The sequence below is a fragment of the Eucyclogobius newberryi genome, unplaced genomic scaffold (assembly GCF_026437365.1).
Source record: "Eucyclogobius newberryi isolate DKJ021-1_F unplaced genomic scaffold, fEucNew1.0.hap1 SCAF_16, whole genome shotgun sequence".
NCBI classification, from domain to species: Eukaryota; Metazoa; Chordata; class Actinopteri; order Gobiiformes; family Gobiidae; genus Eucyclogobius; species Eucyclogobius newberryi.
This window is the reverse complement of record NW_027315790.1, coordinates 36,769,323-36,788,272: the sequence shown is the minus strand read 5'-3', so window position 1 is coordinate 36,788,272 and position 18,950 is coordinate 36,769,323. Positions and strand designations below refer to the sequence as shown.

At 51.4% G+C, this 18,950-nt stretch overlaps 1 protein-coding gene across 1 annotated transcript in view; it reads right to left on the bottom strand.

Annotated features, from left to right (window-relative positions):
- The window catches only part of LOC140361508 (uncharacterized), a 20,226-nt gene extending 1,588 nt beyond the window's left edge, over positions 1 to 18,638 (bottom strand). Inside the window, exons 1-15 of the mRNA XM_072447219.1 lie at positions 18,630 to 18,638; positions 18,529 to 18,558; positions 18,387 to 18,440; positions 18,139 to 18,318; positions 17,810 to 17,866; positions 14,933 to 14,986; positions 14,597 to 14,668; positions 14,452 to 14,505; positions 14,314 to 14,346; positions 11,504 to 11,563; positions 11,386 to 11,427; positions 7,685 to 7,717; positions 7,417 to 7,479; positions 911 to 967; positions 72 to 122 (exon numbers count right to left, since the gene is read on the bottom strand). Coding sequence (XP_072303320.1) covers positions 72 to 122; positions 911 to 967; positions 7,417 to 7,479; positions 7,685 to 7,717; positions 11,386 to 11,427; positions 11,504 to 11,563; positions 14,314 to 14,346; positions 14,452 to 14,505; positions 14,597 to 14,668; positions 14,933 to 14,986; positions 17,810 to 17,866; positions 18,139 to 18,318; positions 18,387 to 18,423 — 793 coding nt within the window. The 5' untranslated portion in view covers positions 18,424 to 18,440; positions 18,529 to 18,558; positions 18,630 to 18,638. The remainder of the gene's footprint in view (positions 1 to 71; positions 123 to 910; positions 968 to 7,416; positions 7,480 to 7,684; positions 7,718 to 11,385; positions 11,428 to 11,503; positions 11,564 to 14,313; positions 14,347 to 14,451; positions 14,506 to 14,596; positions 14,669 to 14,932; positions 14,987 to 17,809; positions 17,867 to 18,138; positions 18,319 to 18,386; positions 18,441 to 18,528; positions 18,559 to 18,629) is intronic.
- Between the last annotated feature and the right edge of the window lie 312 nt (positions 18,639 to 18,950).

Here is an 18,950-nt window from a genome sequence, read left to right as displayed (position 1 = left end):
TAGTCCTGGTTTAGTCCTGGTTTAGACCCGTTTCTCTGTTGTAGATCTCGACATAGAGCTTAGGGACTCACCAGGCTGTGTGTTTGTGTTTGTGAGGGGAACATCAGTTACAGCTGCTGCTCCTGAAAAAGTGAAAATGTGCACGACAATCTCAGTGAAAGTTTATGGATCTCTTCGTCGTTGGAACTCAAATTACAGTTGCAAATCAGACTTTTCTCCACTAAACTAAAAAACTGGCTTAAAGACAATGAAGATCAAGACAGAGACAGAGTCAACACTAAACTGCTATGGGACGTTGAGTGGATAAACAAGGTAACTTCTTTGTACATAGGGTCAGGCGTTCTTATCTATGTTTTTTAGCAACTTTCCTTTCGAATGTTTTTTTTTGTTTTCGCAACGTCGGGTTGGTTTGGGGAAGCCTGAGCTGCACATGAGCCTGTGGATAGAAGCCTTATGTACAAGGACATTGGTTTAAAACTGTATATTTGTTTAATTATATGTCAGACCCTCTGACCGGAGTCTGACCCTCTACTCCTCTGACCCTCTACTCCTCTGACCCTTTGATCGTCTGACACTTTGATCGTCTGACCCTTTGATCCTCTGACCCTTTGATCGTCTGACCCTCTACTCCTCTGACCCTTTGATCGTCTGACACTTTGATCGTCTGACCCTTTGATCCTCTGACCCTTTGATCGTCTGACCCTCTACTCCTCTGACCCTTTGATCGTCTGACCCTCTACTCCTCTGACCCTTTGATCATCTGACCCTCTGCTCCTCTGACCCTTTGATCCTCTGACCCTTTGATCGTCTGACCCTCTACTCCTCTGACCCTTTGATCCTCTGACCCTTTGATCGTCTGACCCTCTGCTCCTCTAACCCTCTCCTCTTTATCTATGATGTGTAAACTCACCTAAGTCTGTGGCTGTCTCTGTTACCGAGGTAACCAGCTCTGTCTGAGAGAAGACACCTGAAACAAAACCGGGATGACAAAGTAAGAGCGAGTGAGTGAGTGAGTGTGTGAGTGAGTGTGTGAGTGTGTGAGCGAGTGAGTGAGCGCGAGGGAGCGATCGAGTGAGCGAGTGAGTGAGTGAGTGAGCGAGTGAGCGAGTGAGCGAGTGAGCAATTGAGTGAGTGAGTGAGCGAGTGAGCGAGTGAGCGAGTGAGCGATTGAGTGAGTGAGTGAGCGAGGGAGCGATCGAGTGAGCGAGTGAGTGAGTGAGTGAGCGAGTGAGCGAGTGAGCGAGTGAGCGATTGAGTGAGTGAGTGAGTGAGTGAGCAAGGGAGCGATTGAGTGAGTGAGTGAGTGAGCGATTGAGTGAGTGAGTGAGTGAGCGAGTGAGCGATTGAGTGAGTGAGTGAGTGAGCGAGGGAGCGATTGAGTGTGTGAGTGTGTGAGCGAGTGAGTGAGCGCGAGCGAGCGAGAGAGAGAGCGCGAGGGAGCGATCGAGTGAGCGAGTGAGTGAGTGAGCGAGTGAGCGAGTGAGCGAGTGAGCGAGTGAGCGATTGAGTGAGTGAGTGAGTGAGTGAGCGAGGGAGCGATTGAGTGAGTGAGTGAGTGAGCGATTGAGTGAGTGAGTGAGTGAGCGAGCGAGTGAGTGAGTGAGTGAGTGAGTGAGCGCGAGAGAGAGCGCGCGAGTGAGTGAGAGCGCGAGGGAGCGATCGAGTGAGCGAGTGAGTGAGCGATTGAGTGAGTGAGCGAGCGAGCGCGAGAGAGAGCGCGCGAGTGAGTGAGAGCGCGAGGGAGCGATCGAGTGAGCGAGTGAGCGAGTGAGCGAGGGAGCGATTGAGTGAGTGAGCGAGGGAGCGATTGAGTGAGTGAGTGAGCGAGTGAGCGAGTGAGCGAGTGAGCGAGTGAGCGTGTGGCGAGAGAGTGTGTGTGAGTGAGAGCGTGTGTGTGAGTGAAAGCGTGTGAGTGAGTGAGTGAGAGCGTGTGAGAGAGAGCGAGCGCGAGAGAGCGAGCGCGAGAGAGCGAGCGCGAGAGAGCGAGCGAGTGAGTGAGTGAGAGCGTGTGTGTGTGAGCGAGCGAGCAAGTGTGTGAGCGAGTGAGCGAGCGAGCGCGAGCGCGCGAGAGAGAGAAAGCGCGAGAGAGAGAGCGAGTGAGCGAGTGAGTGAGTGAGTGAGCGATTGAGTGAGTGAGTGAGCGAGTGAGCGAGGGAGCGATTGAGTGAGTGAGTGAGTGAGCGAGTGAGCGTGTGAGCGAGTGCGAGAGAGAGAGAGCGAGCACGAGAGAGTGTGTGAGTGAGTGAGAGCGTGTGTGTGAGTGAGAGCGAGCAAGTGTGTGAGCGAGTGAGCGAGCGAGCGCGAGCGCGCGAGAGAGAGAAAGCGCGAGTGAGTGAGTGAGTGAGAGAGAGAGCGTGTGAGCGAGAGAGAGCGAGCGCGAGAGAGTGTGTGAGTGAGTGAGTGAGTGAGTGAGTGAGCGAGAGCGTGCATGTGAGCGAGTGCGTGTGAGTGAGTGAGTGAGTGAGCGTGAGTGAGCGTGAGTGAGTGAGTGAGTGAGTGTGCGAGTGAGTGAGTGAGCGAGCGAGTGAGTGAGCGAGCGAGTGTGTGAGTGAGTGCGAGAGAGAGAGAGCGAGCGCGAGAGAGCGAGCGCGAGAGAGGGAGCGAGTGAGTGAGTGAGAGCGTGTGTGTGAGCGAGTGAGCGAGCGAGCGCGAGAGAGAGAAAGCGCGAGTGAGTGAGTGCGAGAGAGAGAGAGCGAGCGCGGGAGAGAGAGCGAGTGAGTGAGTGAGCGTGAGTGAGTGAGTGAGTGAGTGAGTGTGCGAGTGAGTGAGTGAGCGAGCGAGTGAGTGAGCGAGCGAGTGTGTGAGTGAGTGCGAGAGAGAGAGAGCGAGCGCGAGAGAGCGAGCGCGAGAGAGGGAGAGCGAGCGCGGGAGAGAGAGCGAGTGAGTGAGTGAGAGCGTGTGTGTGAGCGAGTGAGCGAGCGAGCGCTGCGCGCGCGAGAGAGAGCGCGCGAGTGAGAGAGCGCGAGCGAGCGAGAGAGAGAGCGCGAGGGAGCGATTGAGTGAGTGAGTGAGTGAGTGAGCGAGTGAGCGAGGGAGTGAGTGTGCGAGTGAGTGAGTGAGCGAGCGAGTGAGTGAGCGAGCGAGTGTGTGAGTGAGTGCGAGAGAGAGAGAGAAAGCGCGAGTGAGTGAGTGCGAGAGAGAGAGAGCGAGCGCGGGAGAGAGAGCGAGTGAGTGAGTGAGAGCGTGTGTGTGAGCGAGTGAGCGAGCGAGCGCAGCGCGCGAGAGAGAGCGCGCGAGTGAGAGAGCGCGAGCGAGCGAGAGAGAGAGCGCGAGGGAGCGATTGAGTGAGTGAGTGAGTGAGTGAGCGAGTGAGCGAGGGAGCGATTGAGTGAGTGAGTGAGTGAGTGAGCGAGTGAGTGAGTGAGTGAGCGAGGGAGCGATTGAGTGAGTGAGTGAGTGAGTGAGCGAGGGAGCGATTGAGTGAGTGAGTGAGCAAGTGAGGGAGTGAGCGAGTGAGCGTGTGAGCGAGTGCGAGAGAGAGAGAGCGAGCGCGAGAGAGTGTGTGTGAGTGAGAGCGAGCGCGAGAGAGAGAGCGAGTGAGCGAGTGAGTGAGTGAGAGCGAGTGCGAGAGAGAGAGCGAGTGAGCGAGTGAGTGAGTGAGTGAGTGAGCGATTGAGTGAGTGAGTGAGTGAGTGAGCGAGTGAGCGAGGGAGCGATTGAGTGAGTGAGTGAGTGAGTGAGCGAGTGAGCGTGTGAGCGAGTGCGAGAGAGAGAGAGCGAGCACGAGAGTGTGTGAGTGAGTGAGAGCGTGTGAGTGAGTGAGAGCGTGTGTGTGAGTGAGTGAGTGAGTGAGAGCGTGTGAGTGAGTGAGAGCGAGCGCGAGAGAGCGAGCGCGAGAGAGCGGGAGCGAAGTGAGTGAGTGAGAGCGTGTGTGTGTGAGCGAGCGAGCAAGTGTGTGAGCGAGTGAGCGAGCGAGCGCGAGCGCGCGAGAGAGAGAAAGCGCGAGTGAGTGAGTGAGTGCGAGAGAGAGAGAGCGTGTGAGCGAGAGAGAGCGAGCGCGAGAGAGTGTGTGAGTGAGAGCGTGTGAGTGAGTGAGAGTGTGAGTGAGTGAGTGAGTGAGCGAGCGAGTGTGTGAGTGAGTGCGAGAGAGAGAGAGCGAGCGCGAGAGAGCGAGTGAGTGAGTGAGCGAGTGAGCGAGCGCGAGAGAGAGCGCGCGAGTGAGAGCGCGAGTGAGTGAGTGAGTGAGCGTGAGCGAGCGAGAGAGAGAGCGCGAGGGAGCGATTGAGTTAGTGAGCGAAGTGAGCTGAGAGCGTGCGTGTGTGAGCGAGTGCGTGTGAGTGAGTGAGTGAGCGTGAGTGAGTGAGTGAGTGAGTGAGTGTGCGAGTGAGTGAAGTGAGCGAGCGAGTGAGTGAGCGAGCGAGTGTGTGAGTGAGTGCGAGAGAGAGAGAGCGAGCGCGAGAGAGCGAGCGCGAGAGAGGGAGCGAGTGAGTGAGTGAGAGCGTGTGTGTGAGCGAGTGAGCGATGCGAGCGCGAGAGAGAGAAAGCGCGAGTGAGTGAGTGCGAGAGAGAGAGAGCGAGCGCGGGAGAGAGAGCGAGTGAGTGAGTGAGAGCGTGTGTGTGAGCGAGTGAGCGAGCGAGCGCGAGAGAGAGAAAGCGCGAGTGAGTGAGTGCGAGAGAGAGAGAGCGAGCGCGGGAGAGAGAGCGAGTGAGTGAGTGAGAGCGTGTGTGTGAGCGAGTGAGCGAGCGAGCGCTGCGCGCGAGTGAGAGAGCGCGAGCGAGCGAGAGAGAGAGCGTGAGGGAGCGATTGAGTGAGAGTGAGTGAGCGAGTGAGCGAGGGAGCGATTGAGTGAGTGAGTGAGTGAGTGAGTGAGCGAGTTAGCGAGGGAGCGATTGAGTGAGTGAGTGAGTGAGCGAGTGAGCGAGGGAGCGATTGAGTGAGTGAGTGAGTGAGCGAGTGAGCGAGGGAGCGATTGAGTGAGTGAGTGAGTGAGCGAGTGAGCGAGGGAGCGATTGAGTGAGTGAGTGAGTGAGTGAGTGAGTGAGCGAGTGAGCGTGTGAGCGAGTGCGAGAGAGAGAGAGCGAGCGCGAGAGAGTGTGTGAGTGAGTGAGAGCGTGTGTGTGAGCGAGTGAGCGAGCGAGCGAGCGCGCGAGAGAGAGCGCGCGAGTGAGAGAGCGCGAGCGAGCGAGAGAGAGAGCGCGAGGGAGCGATTGAGTGAGCGAGTGAGTGAGTGAGCGAGTGAGCGAGGGAGCGATTGAGTGAGTGAGTGAGTGAGTGAGCGAGTGAGCGAGCGAGGGAGCGATTGAGTGAGTGAGTGAGTGAGTGAGCGAGTGAGCGAGGGAGGGAGCGATTGAGTGAGTGAGTGAGTGAGTGAGTGAGTGAGCGATTGAGTGAGTGAGTGAGTGAGTGAGCGAGGGAGCGATTGAGTGAGTGAGTGAGTGAGTGAGCGAGGGAGCGATTGAGTGAGTGAGTGAGCAAGTGAGGGAGTGAGCGAGTGAGCGTGTGAGCGAGTGCAAGAGAGAGAGAGCGAGCGCGAGAGAGTGTGTGTGAGTGAGAGCGTGTGTGTGAGTGAGTGAGAGCGTGTGAGAGAGAGCGAGCGCGAGAGAGCGAGCGCGAGAGAGGGAGCGAGTGAGTGAGAGCGTGTGTTGTGAGCGAGCGAGCAAGTGTGTGAGCGAGTGAGCGCGCGAGCGCGAGCGCGCGAGAGAGAGAAAGCGCGAGTGAGTGAGTGAGTGCGAGAGAGCGAGCGCGAGAGAGAGAGCGAGTGAGCGAGTGAGTGAGTGAGTGAGTGAGTGAGTGAGCGATTGAGTGAGTGAGTGAGTGAGTGAGCGAGTGAGCGAGGGAGCGATTGAGTGAGTGAGTGAGTGAGTGAGTGAGCGAGTGAGCGTGTGAGCGAGTGCGAGAGAGAGAGAGCGTGTGTGTGAGTGAGTGAGTGAGTGAGAGCGTGTGAGTGAGTGAGAGCGAGCGCGAGAGAGCGAGCGCGAGAGCGGGAGCGAGTGAGTGAGTGAGAGCGTGTGTGTGTGAGCGAGCGAGCAAGTGTGTGAGCGAGTGAGCGAGCGAGCGCGAGCGCGCGAGAGAGAGAAAGCGCGAGTGAGTGAGTGAGTGCGAGAGAGAGAGAGCGTGTGAGCGAGAGAGAGCGAGCGCGAGAGAGTGTGTGAGTGAGTGAGAGCGTGTGAGTGAGTGAGAGAGTGTGAGTGAGTGAGTGAGTGAGCGAGCGAGTGTGTGAGTGAGTGCGAGAGAGAGAGAGCGAGCGCGAGAGAGCGAGTGAGTGAGTGAGTGAGTGAGCGAGTGAGCGAGCGCGAGAGAGAGCGCGCGAGTGAGAGCGCGAGTGAGTGAGTGAGTGAGCGTGAGCGAGCGAGAGAGAGAGCGCGAGGGAGCGATTGAGTTAGTGAGCGAGTGAGCGAGTGTGTGAGTGAGTGCGAGAGAGAGAGAGCGAGCGCGAGAGAGAGCGCGCGAGTGAGAGCGCGAGTGAGTGAGTGAGTGAGTGAGCGTGAGCGAGCGAGAGAGAGAGCGCGAGGGAGCGATTGAGTTAGTGAGCGAGTGAGCGAGTGAGCGAGAGCGTGCGTGTGAGCGAGTGCGTGTGAGTGAGTGAGTGAGCGTGAGTGAGTGAGTGAGTGAGTGAGTGTGCGAGTGAGTGAGTGAGCGAGCGAGTGAGTGAGCGAGCGAGTGTGTGAGTGAGTGCGAGAGAGAGAGAGCGAGAGAGAGAGAGCGAGCGCGAGAGAGGGAGCGAGTGAGTGAGTGAGAGCGTGTGTGTGAGCGAGTGAGCGAGCGAGCGCGAGAGAGAGAAAGCGCGAGTGAGTGAGTGCGAGAGAGAGAGAGCGAGCGCGGGAGAGAGAGCGAGTGAGTGAGTGAGAGCGTGTGTGTGAGCGAGTGAGCGAGCGAGCGCGCGCGCGAGTGAGAGAGCGCGAGCGAGCGAGAGAGAGAGCGTGAGGGAGCGATTGAGTGAGTGAGCGAGTGAGCGAGGGAGCGATTGAGTGAGTGAGTGAGTGAGTGAGCGAGTGAGCGAGGGAGCGATTGAGTGAGTGAGTGAGTGAGCGAGTGAGCGAGGGAGCGATTGAGTGAGTGAGTGAGTGAGTGAGTGAGTGAGCGAGTGAGCGAGGGAGCGATTGAGTGAGTGAGTGAGTGAGTGAGCGAGTGAGCGAGGGAGCGATTGAGTGAGTGAGTGAGTGAGTGAGCGAGTGAGCGTGTGAGCGAGTGCGAGAGAGAGAGAGCGAGCGCGAGAGAGTGTGTGAGTGAGTGAGAGCGTGTGTGTGAGTGAGTGTGAGTGAGCGTGAGTGAGTGAGTGAGCGAGCGAGCGAGCGAGCGTGAGTGAGTGAGCGCGAGTGAGTGAGTGAGTGTGTGAGTGAGTGAGAGCGTGTGTATGAGCGAGTGAGCGAGCGAGAGAGAGAGCGCGAGGGAGCGATTGAGTTAGTGAGCGAATGTGAGCGAGTGAGTGAGCGAGAGCGAGCGAGCGTGAATTGGACCAAATGTGTTGTTTTTACCTGTTGAGAAGAGATGAGTAAAGTGATCCACAGAGTCTGTGTGAAGAAGCACGTGAGATGGCTCTGGATCACAAAGAACACTACGGTTAGTTATTTTGTTCAAATGTTCCTTTGTTTACTTGTTTCCATAAAAAGGGTTAGGGTTAGGGTTAGGGTTAGGGTTAGCCCAACCCTAGGGTTAGGGTTAGCCCAACCCTAACACTCATGCTGGGATTAGTGTCGATAGTTAGGAATATGTTACATCAAGTTCTATTCAGGTGAGTTTTACCTGTGGCGTCAGGTCCAAGACCAAGTCCTGAGGCTAAAACAGAGAGACAGACTCAGAAGTTCGTTTGTTATTGAGGTTAGAATTCAGAATTAGTCTTAGTGTTTACTTCAGAGCTTAGCTAATGGAGTGGGTAGACAAAGGCTCTTTATCAGGGACAATGTACAAATTAATTACTATATAGTTCATGTTTGTTAATCATTGACAGAAGTTCAGGAAGTGGACCTCACCTCAACCTAAATAAAATGGTTTATTGCTATTGTCAAAGAATTCACAAACATAGGAACTTACTTTGGTGGTTCGGTGCAACATAAAACAATGATAAAACAACCTATATAGGCCCCTAGGAAAAATAATTAAAACCTTCTATAGGATAAAAGGGTTAGCCTAGCCCTATATAAAAAAATATAAAGAAAATAGGCTAGAAGATAAGAAAAATAAAATAGGCTTACTTTGTGCACAAATGTACAGTTGAGTTACAGATGTAGAGCAGAAAGTGACAGTGATTAAATTATGTTTAAAGTGACAATGTTTAAGAAGTGTTTATGAGTCCAACGCGGAGGGAAAGAAACTGTTCTTATGGAGGCTGGAGGTTCTGGTCCATCCAGACCAGAACCTCCTGCCTGAGGGGAGTGGCCTCCTGCCTGAGAGGAGTGGCCTCCTGCTTGAGGGGAGTGGCCTCCTGCCTGAGGGGAGTGGCCTCCTGCCTGAGGGGAGGGGAGTGGCCTCTTGCCTGAGGGGAGTGGCCTCCTGCCTAAGGGGAGTGGCCTCCTGCCTAAGAGGAGTGGCCTCCTGCCTGAGAGGAGTGGCCTCCTGCCTGAGGGGAGTGGCCTCCTGCCTGAGGGGAGTGGCCTCCTGCCTGAGAGGAGTGGCCTCCTGCCTGAGGGGAGTGGCCTCCTGCGTGGCCTCCTGCCTGAGGGGAGTGGCCTCCTGCCTAAGGGGAGTGGCCTCCTGCCTGAGGGGAGTGGCCTCCTGCCTAAGGGGAGTGGCCTCCTGCCTAAGAGGAGTGGCCTCCTGCCTGAGAGGAGTGGCCTCCTGCCTGAGGGGAGTGGCCTCCTGCCTGAGGGGAGTGGCCTCCTGCCTGAGGGGAGTGGCCTCCTGCGTGGCCTCCTGCCTGAGGGGAGTGGCCTCCTGCCTGAGGGGAGTGGCCTCCTGCCTAAGGGGAGTGGCCTCCTGCCTGAGGGGAGTGGCCTCCTGCCTGAGAGGAGTAGCCTCCTGCCTGAAGGGAGTGGCCTCCTGCCTGAGGGGAGTGGCCTCCTGCCTGAGAGGAGTGGCCTCCTGCCTGAGGGGAGTGGCCTCCTGCCTGAGGGGAGTGGCCTCCTGCCTGAGGGGAGTGGCCTCCTGCCTGAGGGGAGGGGAGTGGCCTCTTGCCTGAGGGGAGTGGCCTCCTGCCTAAGGGGAGTGGCCTCCTGCCTAAGAGGAGTGGCCTCCTGCCTGAGAGGAGTGGCCTCCTGCCTGAGGGGAGTGGCCTCCTGCCTGAGGGGAGTGGCCTCCTGCCTGAGAGGAGTGGCCTCCTGCCTGAGAGGAGTGGCCTCCTGCCTGAGGGGAGTGGCCTCCTGCGTGGCCTCCTGCCTGAGGGGAGTGGCCTCCTGCCTAAGGGGAGTGGCCTCCTGCCTGAGGGGAGTGGCCTCCTGCCTAAGGGGAGTGGCCTCCTGCCTAAGAGGAGTGGCCTCCTGCCTGAGAGGAGTGGCCTCCTGCCTGAGGGGAGTGGCCTCCTGCCTGAGGGGAGTGGCCTCCTGCCTGAGGGGAGTGGCCTCCTGCGTGGCCTCCTGCCTGAGGGGAGTGGCCTCCTGCCTGAGGGGAGTGGCCTCCTGCCTAAGGGGAGTGGCCTCCTGCCTGAGGGGAGTGGCCTCCTGCCTGAGGGGAGTGGCCTCCTGCCTGAGAGGAGTGGCCTCCTGCCTGAAGGGAGTGGCCTCCTGCCTGAGGGGAGTGGCCTCCTGCCTGAGAGGAGTGGCCTCCTGCCTGAGGGGAGTGGCCTCCTGCCTGAGGGGAGTGGCCTCCTGCCTGAGGGGAGTGGCCTCCTGCCTGAGGGGAGTGGCTCATATAGTCCGTGTCCAGGGTGAGACTGTGATCCAACCTGTTCATCCCAGAGCCCTGGAAACGTACAGGTCCTGCAGAGATTAAAGTCTGCACCAGATCACCTTCATAGCAGAGCACACAATGCGCTGTAGTCTCTGTTTGTCCCTGGCTGTGGTTCCAGCGTACCACACGGTGATGGAAGAGGTGAGGATGGACTCAATGATGGCCCTGTAGAACTGCGACATCATCTCCGCTGGCAGCTTGGCTTTCCTCAGCTTCCGCAGGAAGTACATCCTCTGCTGGGACTTCTTAATGAGTCCATTCTTGAGGGAGCTGATGGTGGCTCCCACTTGAGGTCCCGGGTGATGGTTGTGCCAAGAAAGCGGAGGGAGTCCACGGTTGTGATGGTGGAGTCTGATAGTGAGGCGGGACTGGAGGGGCTATGGCTTTCCTGAACTCCACAATCATCTCTACTGTCTTCTGGGCGTTACCCCTGCACCTCCCTCCTGTAGACAGACCCTGCAGGTGGAGTCGGCGCTCCCCCTGCAGGTGGAGTCGGCGCTGCAGGTGGAGTCGGCGCTCCCCTCAGCAGGACTCTGGTCTGTGGAAGGGGGGGCTCTGGGCTTGCAATTGGTGAGAAGTCAACCCTAACCCACCCTACACAGACATGGGATTGTTGTTTGAGAACTGCTGCTTCAGATGCATGTTGCACTGAGATCTAGCTCTAGACATCTCTCTGCTAAACCCATAGGCGCTCTCCATCACTGGCCCTGTGCGCTGCCTCCTTCTGCTGCCTTAATTGCCTCAGTTTTGGTGTGAACAAGCGTTTGTCATTGTTGAAGGTGACTTTAGTGTGTGATGGTTTAATGCTGTCCTCACAGAATCAAATGTATGACGTCACAGTGTCAGTGTCCTCATCCAAACCATCTGTGGTAGCTCTGAAAACCTCCCAGTCTGTAATGTCCAAACACAAACGTAGCTCCTCCCAGTCTGTAATGTCCAAACAGGCACGTAGCTCCTCCCAGTCTGTAATATCCAAACACGCTCGTAGCTCCTCCCAGTCTGTAATGTCCAAACAGGCACGTAGCTCCTCCTCCACTGCCTCATTGGTCCACTACGGGTTTGGAGAGTTTCAGCCTCTGTCTGCACGTGGGGATCAGGTGAACCATGACGTGATTCGCCGTGTTAAAATCATCCAGGATAATACACAAGGAGGCCAAGAAGGTCCGCTCCACAATCAGAACCTGGTCCGTGAGTGCGTGGTTCTAAATTGGCTGGGATGATTAGATTCTGATTCTGATGATCACCTGAGACGGAGTACCCATCCTGGGTCTCTACCCAGCAAACTCTAATCAATCTATCATCGATGTAATGATGATCACTGTCATCATCACTGTAATTTACCTTTGACAAAGTGACAAATGTATGAAATTATGAAAAGTGTGAAAATAGGTATTTTGAGAGGGAGCAGAAAAGACAAGCTCTTAAACCACATTGATGAAACAAGAAAGGTGAACGAAACTAAATTCAACTCTAGCCATGTTTTTAAATAGGGAACCATGTTAGAAACAGGGTAAAAAGCAAAAAATAATGATCATTTTGCAATGTGTTTCTTTTAAAGTGTTTGGAAGCTGTTGAAACTCCGCAAACAGACAGTAGTAGCAGCTTCTGTAATGTTGACTTACCTGTGAGGTCAAACGGGAAGCTGGTGACTGCATCCATGTTTCCTGAATCAGATCAAGGAATGACAAAACAGGCATGAACCAATTAAAGTACATCAGAGAGAAGCCAATTGGACATTACCATTGAGGTCATGTGACATAGGGAGAGCCAGCGTCTGGACTTCAGGGATTCTCTGTGTCACTGAAACAAACAAAACAAAAAACAAACACTTTAAATTCTCACTTTTACAAAACCCAAAATGAGTTAAAATACAATAAAACAGACATTAGAAAAATGGAAAAAACTAACATTCTGACTTAATTTGTAAATTGACAAATTTGAGTGACTCCAACCCTAACCCAGTTTTGTCTTCTTTCTTTTTATTTAATTTACTTTGATCTATTGTGTTCTCTGTGGTCTGTTTCTTTTGTGTTATGTTTTTTAATTTATAATATATGGACGATGTGAATGCAGCGAGACCAATGAGCTGATATACACCTCAGCAGCAGTGATCCTAGAGATGCTTGGCTATAAGACCAACCATGGGAGCAATGAGAAACAATATCCACCATGGAAACAAAGATTAGAGGAAAATCAAGCAAGCGCGGAGAGAAGTGAGCCAACTGACAGAGGCTGAGAGAGGTTCAATGAAAAAACAAGTACACAAGAGGTACAACCAGATGCCCATACATGAAGCACCCGAAACTGCCAAACTAAGGCTCCAAGCCTTGGCCAGGTACACGAGAGAGAATGAAGCCAGACGTATAAACCGGCTTTTCGCAACTCAAACCGCGAAAGTGTAAGCTCAATGGCAAAGTAATAACAGCAGAGCAGACCCACCAAGGCTGGAAACTGAAAGGAACTGGAAAGGTATATGGGAAAAAGAGGCAACACATAACAGCTATGCACGGTGGCTGATGGATCTAAGAGGGGACCACAGCAACCTCCCTGAACAGAACCCAGTTACATCACAGTGGCAGACATCCAAGAAAGAGTCAGTTATATAAAACTGGACAGCACCGGGCCCTGACATGATTCACATATACTGGCTATGAAGCTCACCTAATTCCATGAGCACCTTGCAGCACAAATGAGCCAGCTGCTAAGGGATGGGACTCACCCTTGAATGGCTAACTAAAGGGTGTGCTATCCTGATCCCTCCAAGGGCACAGTCCCATCCAACTATCGGCCAACAACCTGTCTCTCCTCAACAGGGTTAGGCATCATTGCGGCTAAGATAAGTGGGCACATGGATCAATACATGACAAAAACACAGAAGGGCATCGGCAAAGACACCGGAGGAGACAAACACCAACTCCTGGTTGACAGGAAGGTCGCTCAAGACTGCAGAACCCGACACACCAACCGGAGCACTGCCTGGATTGATTACAAGAAAGCATATGACTCAATGCCACACATATGGATAACTGAATGCTTGGAGATGTACAATATCAATAGGACTCTAAGAGCCTTCAAAGCAAAATCGATGCGGCTGTGGAAAACCACCCTTGAGACCAATGGTAAACCACTTGCACAAGTGACCATCAATTTCAACATATACCAAGGTGACGCCCTGTCCACACTTCTGTTCTGCATAGGTAGGGCCCTGATCAGTCACTTCCTCTACATGAATGACATCAAACTGTACGCTAAGAGCGAGCGAGACATCAACTCAATTACCAACACGACCAGGATCTATAGCCCTGACATTGGGATGTCATTTGGGCTTGAGAATTGTAGTCGGATGGTGATAAAGAGAGGGAAGATAGTCCACAAAGAAGGAGTTTCACTCCCAGAAGGAACAATAGCAGACATTAAGGATGGTTACAAGTACCTGGGAATCCCACAGGCAAATGGCAACCTCGAAGAGGTAACAAGGAAAGTGTCTACGGCCAAATACCTACAACAAGTAAGTCAAGTCCTAAGAAGCAGCTCAATGGCAAGAACAAGTCCCGGGCAATAAACAGCTACCCCTTGACAGTGATCAGACTCTGCAGGAATAATAAGGTGGCCAAAGGAAGAGATACAGACCACAGATGTTAAGACGCTTAAGACACTAAGACCAAACATGCATGGAGGGTTCCACCCAAATACAGCACTCTGAGACATTACACTAGCTGTAAGGATGAGGTGCTGGTGGAGGGACCATCATGGGAGGACACGGCCCTACATGGGATGTACCACCGGAACATAACTGAAGTGGCTGATATCAAGAAATCCTACCAAGGGTTAGGGTTAGGCTAGAAAGAGCTGGTCTGGAGGACAGCATAGAGGCCCTGATCATGGCAGCACAGGAGAAGGCCCTGAGCATCAGATCAACAGAGGCCCAGCACTACCACACCAGACAAGACCCAAGGTGTAGGCTGTGCAAAGGGGGCCCTGAGGCAATCCCGCACATAACTGCAGGATGCAAGATGCTGGCAGGGACAGCATACATGGAGCGCCATAACCAAGTGTTTATAGTCTGTTTGTTTTACAGCAAAATAATAAAAGGTATTTTAAAAGTAATAGAAGGGTTTTTACACATTGTACGTTGTCGTTACTGGGTATTGTCTCTGGTGTGGAGGACGAAAGATTGAAATTGTTCATAGAGAATATTGAGAGGAGTGAGCTTAAAGCTGTGAAGGAACCGTTTGGGGTTAACCCTCAGGATTTTGCCAGGAAACAGAATTCGGGCATGAGGCAGACATTATTGAGATGGAGAGGCTGACTTAAAAGGTGGGAAGTAGATGGTTGATTTTGTGAATGAGGGAAGAGATTACATTGGTGAAGGCAAGATGAAAATGGCTGGGATGGAGGCGCAGAGGGGATCATGCAGAGTTCACAACTGTACATGGTAGTTGTAGGTGAGGGTTAGGGTTAGAATATTATTATTTTTGTGGATACTAGATAAATTGAAAATAAAATGATTGGACAGCTCAAAAGATATTTTAATTCAAATGTGCTTTCACCACTCTGGGAGATCACGGTCAGTCGACCATTTCCTGAAAGAGAAGAAAAACATGAGAACCATGACAACACAATGGCCAAAAACAATGCTATAAAAGAGGACTAGACCAGGATTAAACCAGGACTAACTCTGAACTGACCGTTGTGGTCCGGAGAGTCCGGAGAGTCCGGAGAGTCGACTGAGACAAGTGTAACTGGGTTAAAGACAATCAAGGGTTTGAGATTTATAAGTTTTCAATTCAGTAAAGAAATTTAAATAAGGATTTGAATAATGTCAGAGTAAACCTGGAGGAGCGGGGTCAACCACAGGATTTACAGCTGGTTGGACAAGAGCAGGAAGAAGGGCGTGCCCAGTTCCTACATAAACACATTTTTAAACATATATTCACCAATACCCAACAGAAACCGTCACAGTCCAGGACCAAATAGTTAATTGTGGGAGGCTTCTCCTTCAGTGAGACGGAGAGAAAACAAAATGTCCTTTTTTCTTTTTGGATTTTGAGTTAAAAATTAATTCAACAAATAATACACAGATTATGGAGGTAGAGTAGGTTAAAAATGACTTTTTGATCGTTTTGCTGAGCCGGCTGAACAAAATCAAGATTTAAAAAACAAACAAACCTGAGTCCAGCACAGGACCAGGATCTGGTGCCAGACTCACCGCTAGAGATGCCCCTGGAACCACATTAAACAGAGTTACTGTTATAAGTATTATATTTGTCTTCTTTACATACACATTTTCTTATTTTAATAAAAAAAAAAACATAACTAAACATAACAGAAGACCAAGAACAAGACCAGAGAGCAAATATACAAACTACTACACAAATGGACACAAAACAAGCATCAAAAGAAAAAATAATTGCAAATTTAAATGAAAGAAAAAGTTCCATTTAGTCCAAAGTTGGTCAAATTTGACCCTAACATTTTATTTTTCATTTGTTTGAGGTCTGTTAAGCTGTCAGTCCAGTCCTTGACTGTTGGTGATGTTTATGTCATCTATATCTTTGTGTTGCTCTTTTTTTTTTTCTGCTGCCAAAAGTACACTCCAAAAGTATTCATTTATTGTGTCCATCTGAGGCCTAAGTACATAGTTCTAAAGTTCAGAGTGATGGAAATGTCAAAAACAGTCTGCAGAGCTTTGTGAACTTCAGTCACATATTTGTGAGCAACAGGACCCTAACCCAGTCCCAGTGCCTCTTGGTGGCACTGTTTCTCCAACAGTTTGTGAATAATGAGCACTTTGATATGGAGTTTTGAAGAAATGCTACACATTTTTCCAACAAAATTCCCTCCAGACATTTGATTTTTTTTTCTAACCCGTGAAGGGTTAGAAAAAGTAATTTTCCCACTCTGACCTTCTCTTTCCCATTTGTTTTTATTATTTCGTAGAGTAGCTTAACAGATTAGCAATGCATTGATATAGTTTGGGGAAAACTTTATTTCAGGTCAAATCAGAGCTTTGCTGGTGTGACCCAGAATGTTGTGCTCAATGGTCTCATACTGAGAGTCATGTGGTGCCGGGGGTTCCTGTACAGGTCTCATACTGAGAGTCATGTGGTGCCGGGGGTTCCTGTACAGGTCTCATACAGAGTCATGTGGTGCCGGGGGTTCCTGTACAGGTCTCATACTGAGAGTCATGTGGTGCCGGGGGTTCCTGTACAGGTCTCATACAGAGTCATGTGGTGCCGGGGGTTCCTGTACAGGTCTCATACTGAGAGTCATGTGGTGCCGGGGGTTCCTGTACAGGTCTTATACTGAGAGTCATGTGGTGCCTGAGGTTCCTGTACAGGTCTTATACTGAGAGTCATGTGGTGCCTGAGGTTCCTGTACAGGTCTCATACTGAGAGTCATGTGGTGCCGGGGGTTCCTGTACAGGTCTTATACTGAGAGTCATGTGCTGCCTGAGGTTCCTGTACAGGTCTCATACTGAGAGTCATGTGGTGCCGGGGTTCCTGTACAGGTCTCATACTGAGAGTCATGTGGTGCCGGGGGTTCCTGTACAGGTCTCATACTGAGAGTCATGTGGTGCCGGGGGTTCCTGTACAGGTCTCATACAGAGTCATGTGGTGCCGGGGGTTCCTGTACAGGTCTCATACTGAGAGTCATGTGGTGCCGGGGGTTCCTGTACAGGTCTTATACTGAGAGTCATGTGGTGCCTGAGGTTCCTGTACAGGTCTTATACTGAGAGTCATGTGGTGCCGGGGTTCCTGTACAGGTCTCATACTGAGAGTCATGTGGTGCCGGGGGTTCCTGTACAGGTCTTATACTGAGAGTCATGTGCTGCCTGAGGTTCCTGTACAGGTCTCATACTGAGAGTCATGTGGTGCCGGGGGTTCCTGTACAGGTCTCATACTGAGAGTCATGTGGTGCCGGGGGTTCCTGTACAGGTCTTATACTGAGAGTCATGTGGTGCCGGGGGTTCCTGTACAGGTCTTATACTGAGAGTCATGTGGTGCCTGAGGTTCCTGTACAGGTCTTATACTGAGAGTCATGTGGTGCCGGGGTTCCTGTACAGGTCTCATACTGAGAGTCATGTGGTGCCGGGGGTTCCTGTACAGGTCTCATACTGAGAGTCATGTGGTGCCGGGGGTTCCTGTACAGGTCTTATACTGAGAGTAATGTGGTGCTGGGGGTTCCTGTACAGGTCTCATACTGAGAGTCATGTGGTGCCGGGGGTTCCTGTACAGGTCTCATACTGAGAGTCATGTGGTGCCGTGGGTTCCTGTACAGGTCTCATACTGAGAGTCATGTGGTGCCGGGGGTTCCTGTACAGGTCTCATACTGAGAGTCATGTGGTGCCGGGGGTTCCTGTACAGGTCTCATACAGAGTCATGTGGTGCCGGGGGTTCCTGTACAGGTCTTACTGCAGAGGACAGATGCTTGAGTCTGATGGAGGAAGTGAAGAATCCCTGGGTCAAATCTGTTCTTACAACATGGAAGGAGCTGATCAGAACATATTAACTAAACACAGATGTTACAATCTTAAACTGGTAAAGTTTTATGACCAAAGGTTTTGTACCAAATAGAACTGACCTGAGACTCAAGATCTGGAGGACAGAAAGTTATAAATCGGATACAAGGTTTTATTGCACTCAAACAGCCGGTTGGGGATGGAACGTCTGGGAATATACATACATATATATATATATATATATATATATATATATATATTCCACTTTAGGAGATCTTTCTTTATAGTGGGGAAAAGAGGGGTGTTTAGGCCTTGTTTCGGCCGGGCTCAGACTTTTGTAGAGGTTTTAGTTTGATAGAAACCCACTCAGAGTTTGGGAACACTCCGAACAAAAAGCTTCTAACCCTTCTTCTAGGGTTAAAAAAATGAAACAGGGACTTTCTTTATGCAACATAGTACAAACCACTCACCCTAACCCAGCAGGGTACACAGATCAATCTCTTTGTTCTCTGTTTGAGGCTACAATTTCAACCAAAATATTGCTGTAAGTAACAGTAGAAGCAAGAGTAATAGTACAGCTGTACCTGTTTGATACATTGTGGGTTTGGCGGTCAAGTCAGGTCCAAAAGGATCAGAGCCTCCTGAAACAGACCCAAACAAAGAATGCAGACAGGAAGTGATGTCACCGCCTCTCACCAAATCTAGATAAATCTTAATGGATAAAGACAAGTTGATGACACTGATTACAGGCTTCTCTGGGTTATTGCAGCAGAAAAAGATGCAATGAAGCATCTTACAACTGATTTATCTGTTATGTATTATTATTGAAACTTGAGCCACTGTGGCTTTTGGTTATCACCGATCATACAATATGTGACACATTTATTAAAGATACTTCTGATCTTTGACTGACCCATGAGGCTCAGCAGGAAGTCGTGAGAGGCCGGGTCAGGATGAGAACCATGTCCAGGATAAGGACCAAGATCAGGACCTGGATCAGAACCAGGACCAGGACCAGGACCAGGAACTGGATCAGAACCAGGACCAGGACCTGGATCAGAACCAGGACCAAGGTGTAAACCAGAATCAGGATCTGCAACAAAAACAGATTTAAATCCGTCAAGGCAGTCAATCAGAGACCAGTAAGCAGCAGACACTCACCTGTGATTGGTCCATTATCAGTTGGCGCTCCATTCATAAACTTGTTTCCATTTCCTGAGATACACAATCATCGTTAGCAGCAGCCTGACTGAAGTAAAATAAGAGTAATTTCAGTTATTGGGTGGTTATTTGATGTAATTACCATTGGAGTCAGACTCTGCACCATCGAGCCCTGAAACAAATTCAAATGAGGGTTGTCATCACAGTTAAAGCACAGACAGTAATGCACCAATAAGAGGTCACCACTGGAGTTGGGGGTTAGGGTTAGGTCTTTAATATGGGCTTGTTACACAGAGGCTGGTCTTTTTACTTTTGCATGAGCGGACACACATTAAATTCAACTAAATAACTTTATAATGCATGTTAAAACAACTGGGTGGAAAAAAGTGCTTCAATATCAAGCACACACAAAATAAAACTACTCTTAATTGTGTCGATCTTTCAGATAAGCCCTGAACCAGTCCAGAGCAACACCCTTGATGCCAGCCCAATATTCTAGGCGTTAGATTAAAATGTGTCAAATGCCATTGTTAAATCAAGTAGGACAAGGACTACACAATCACC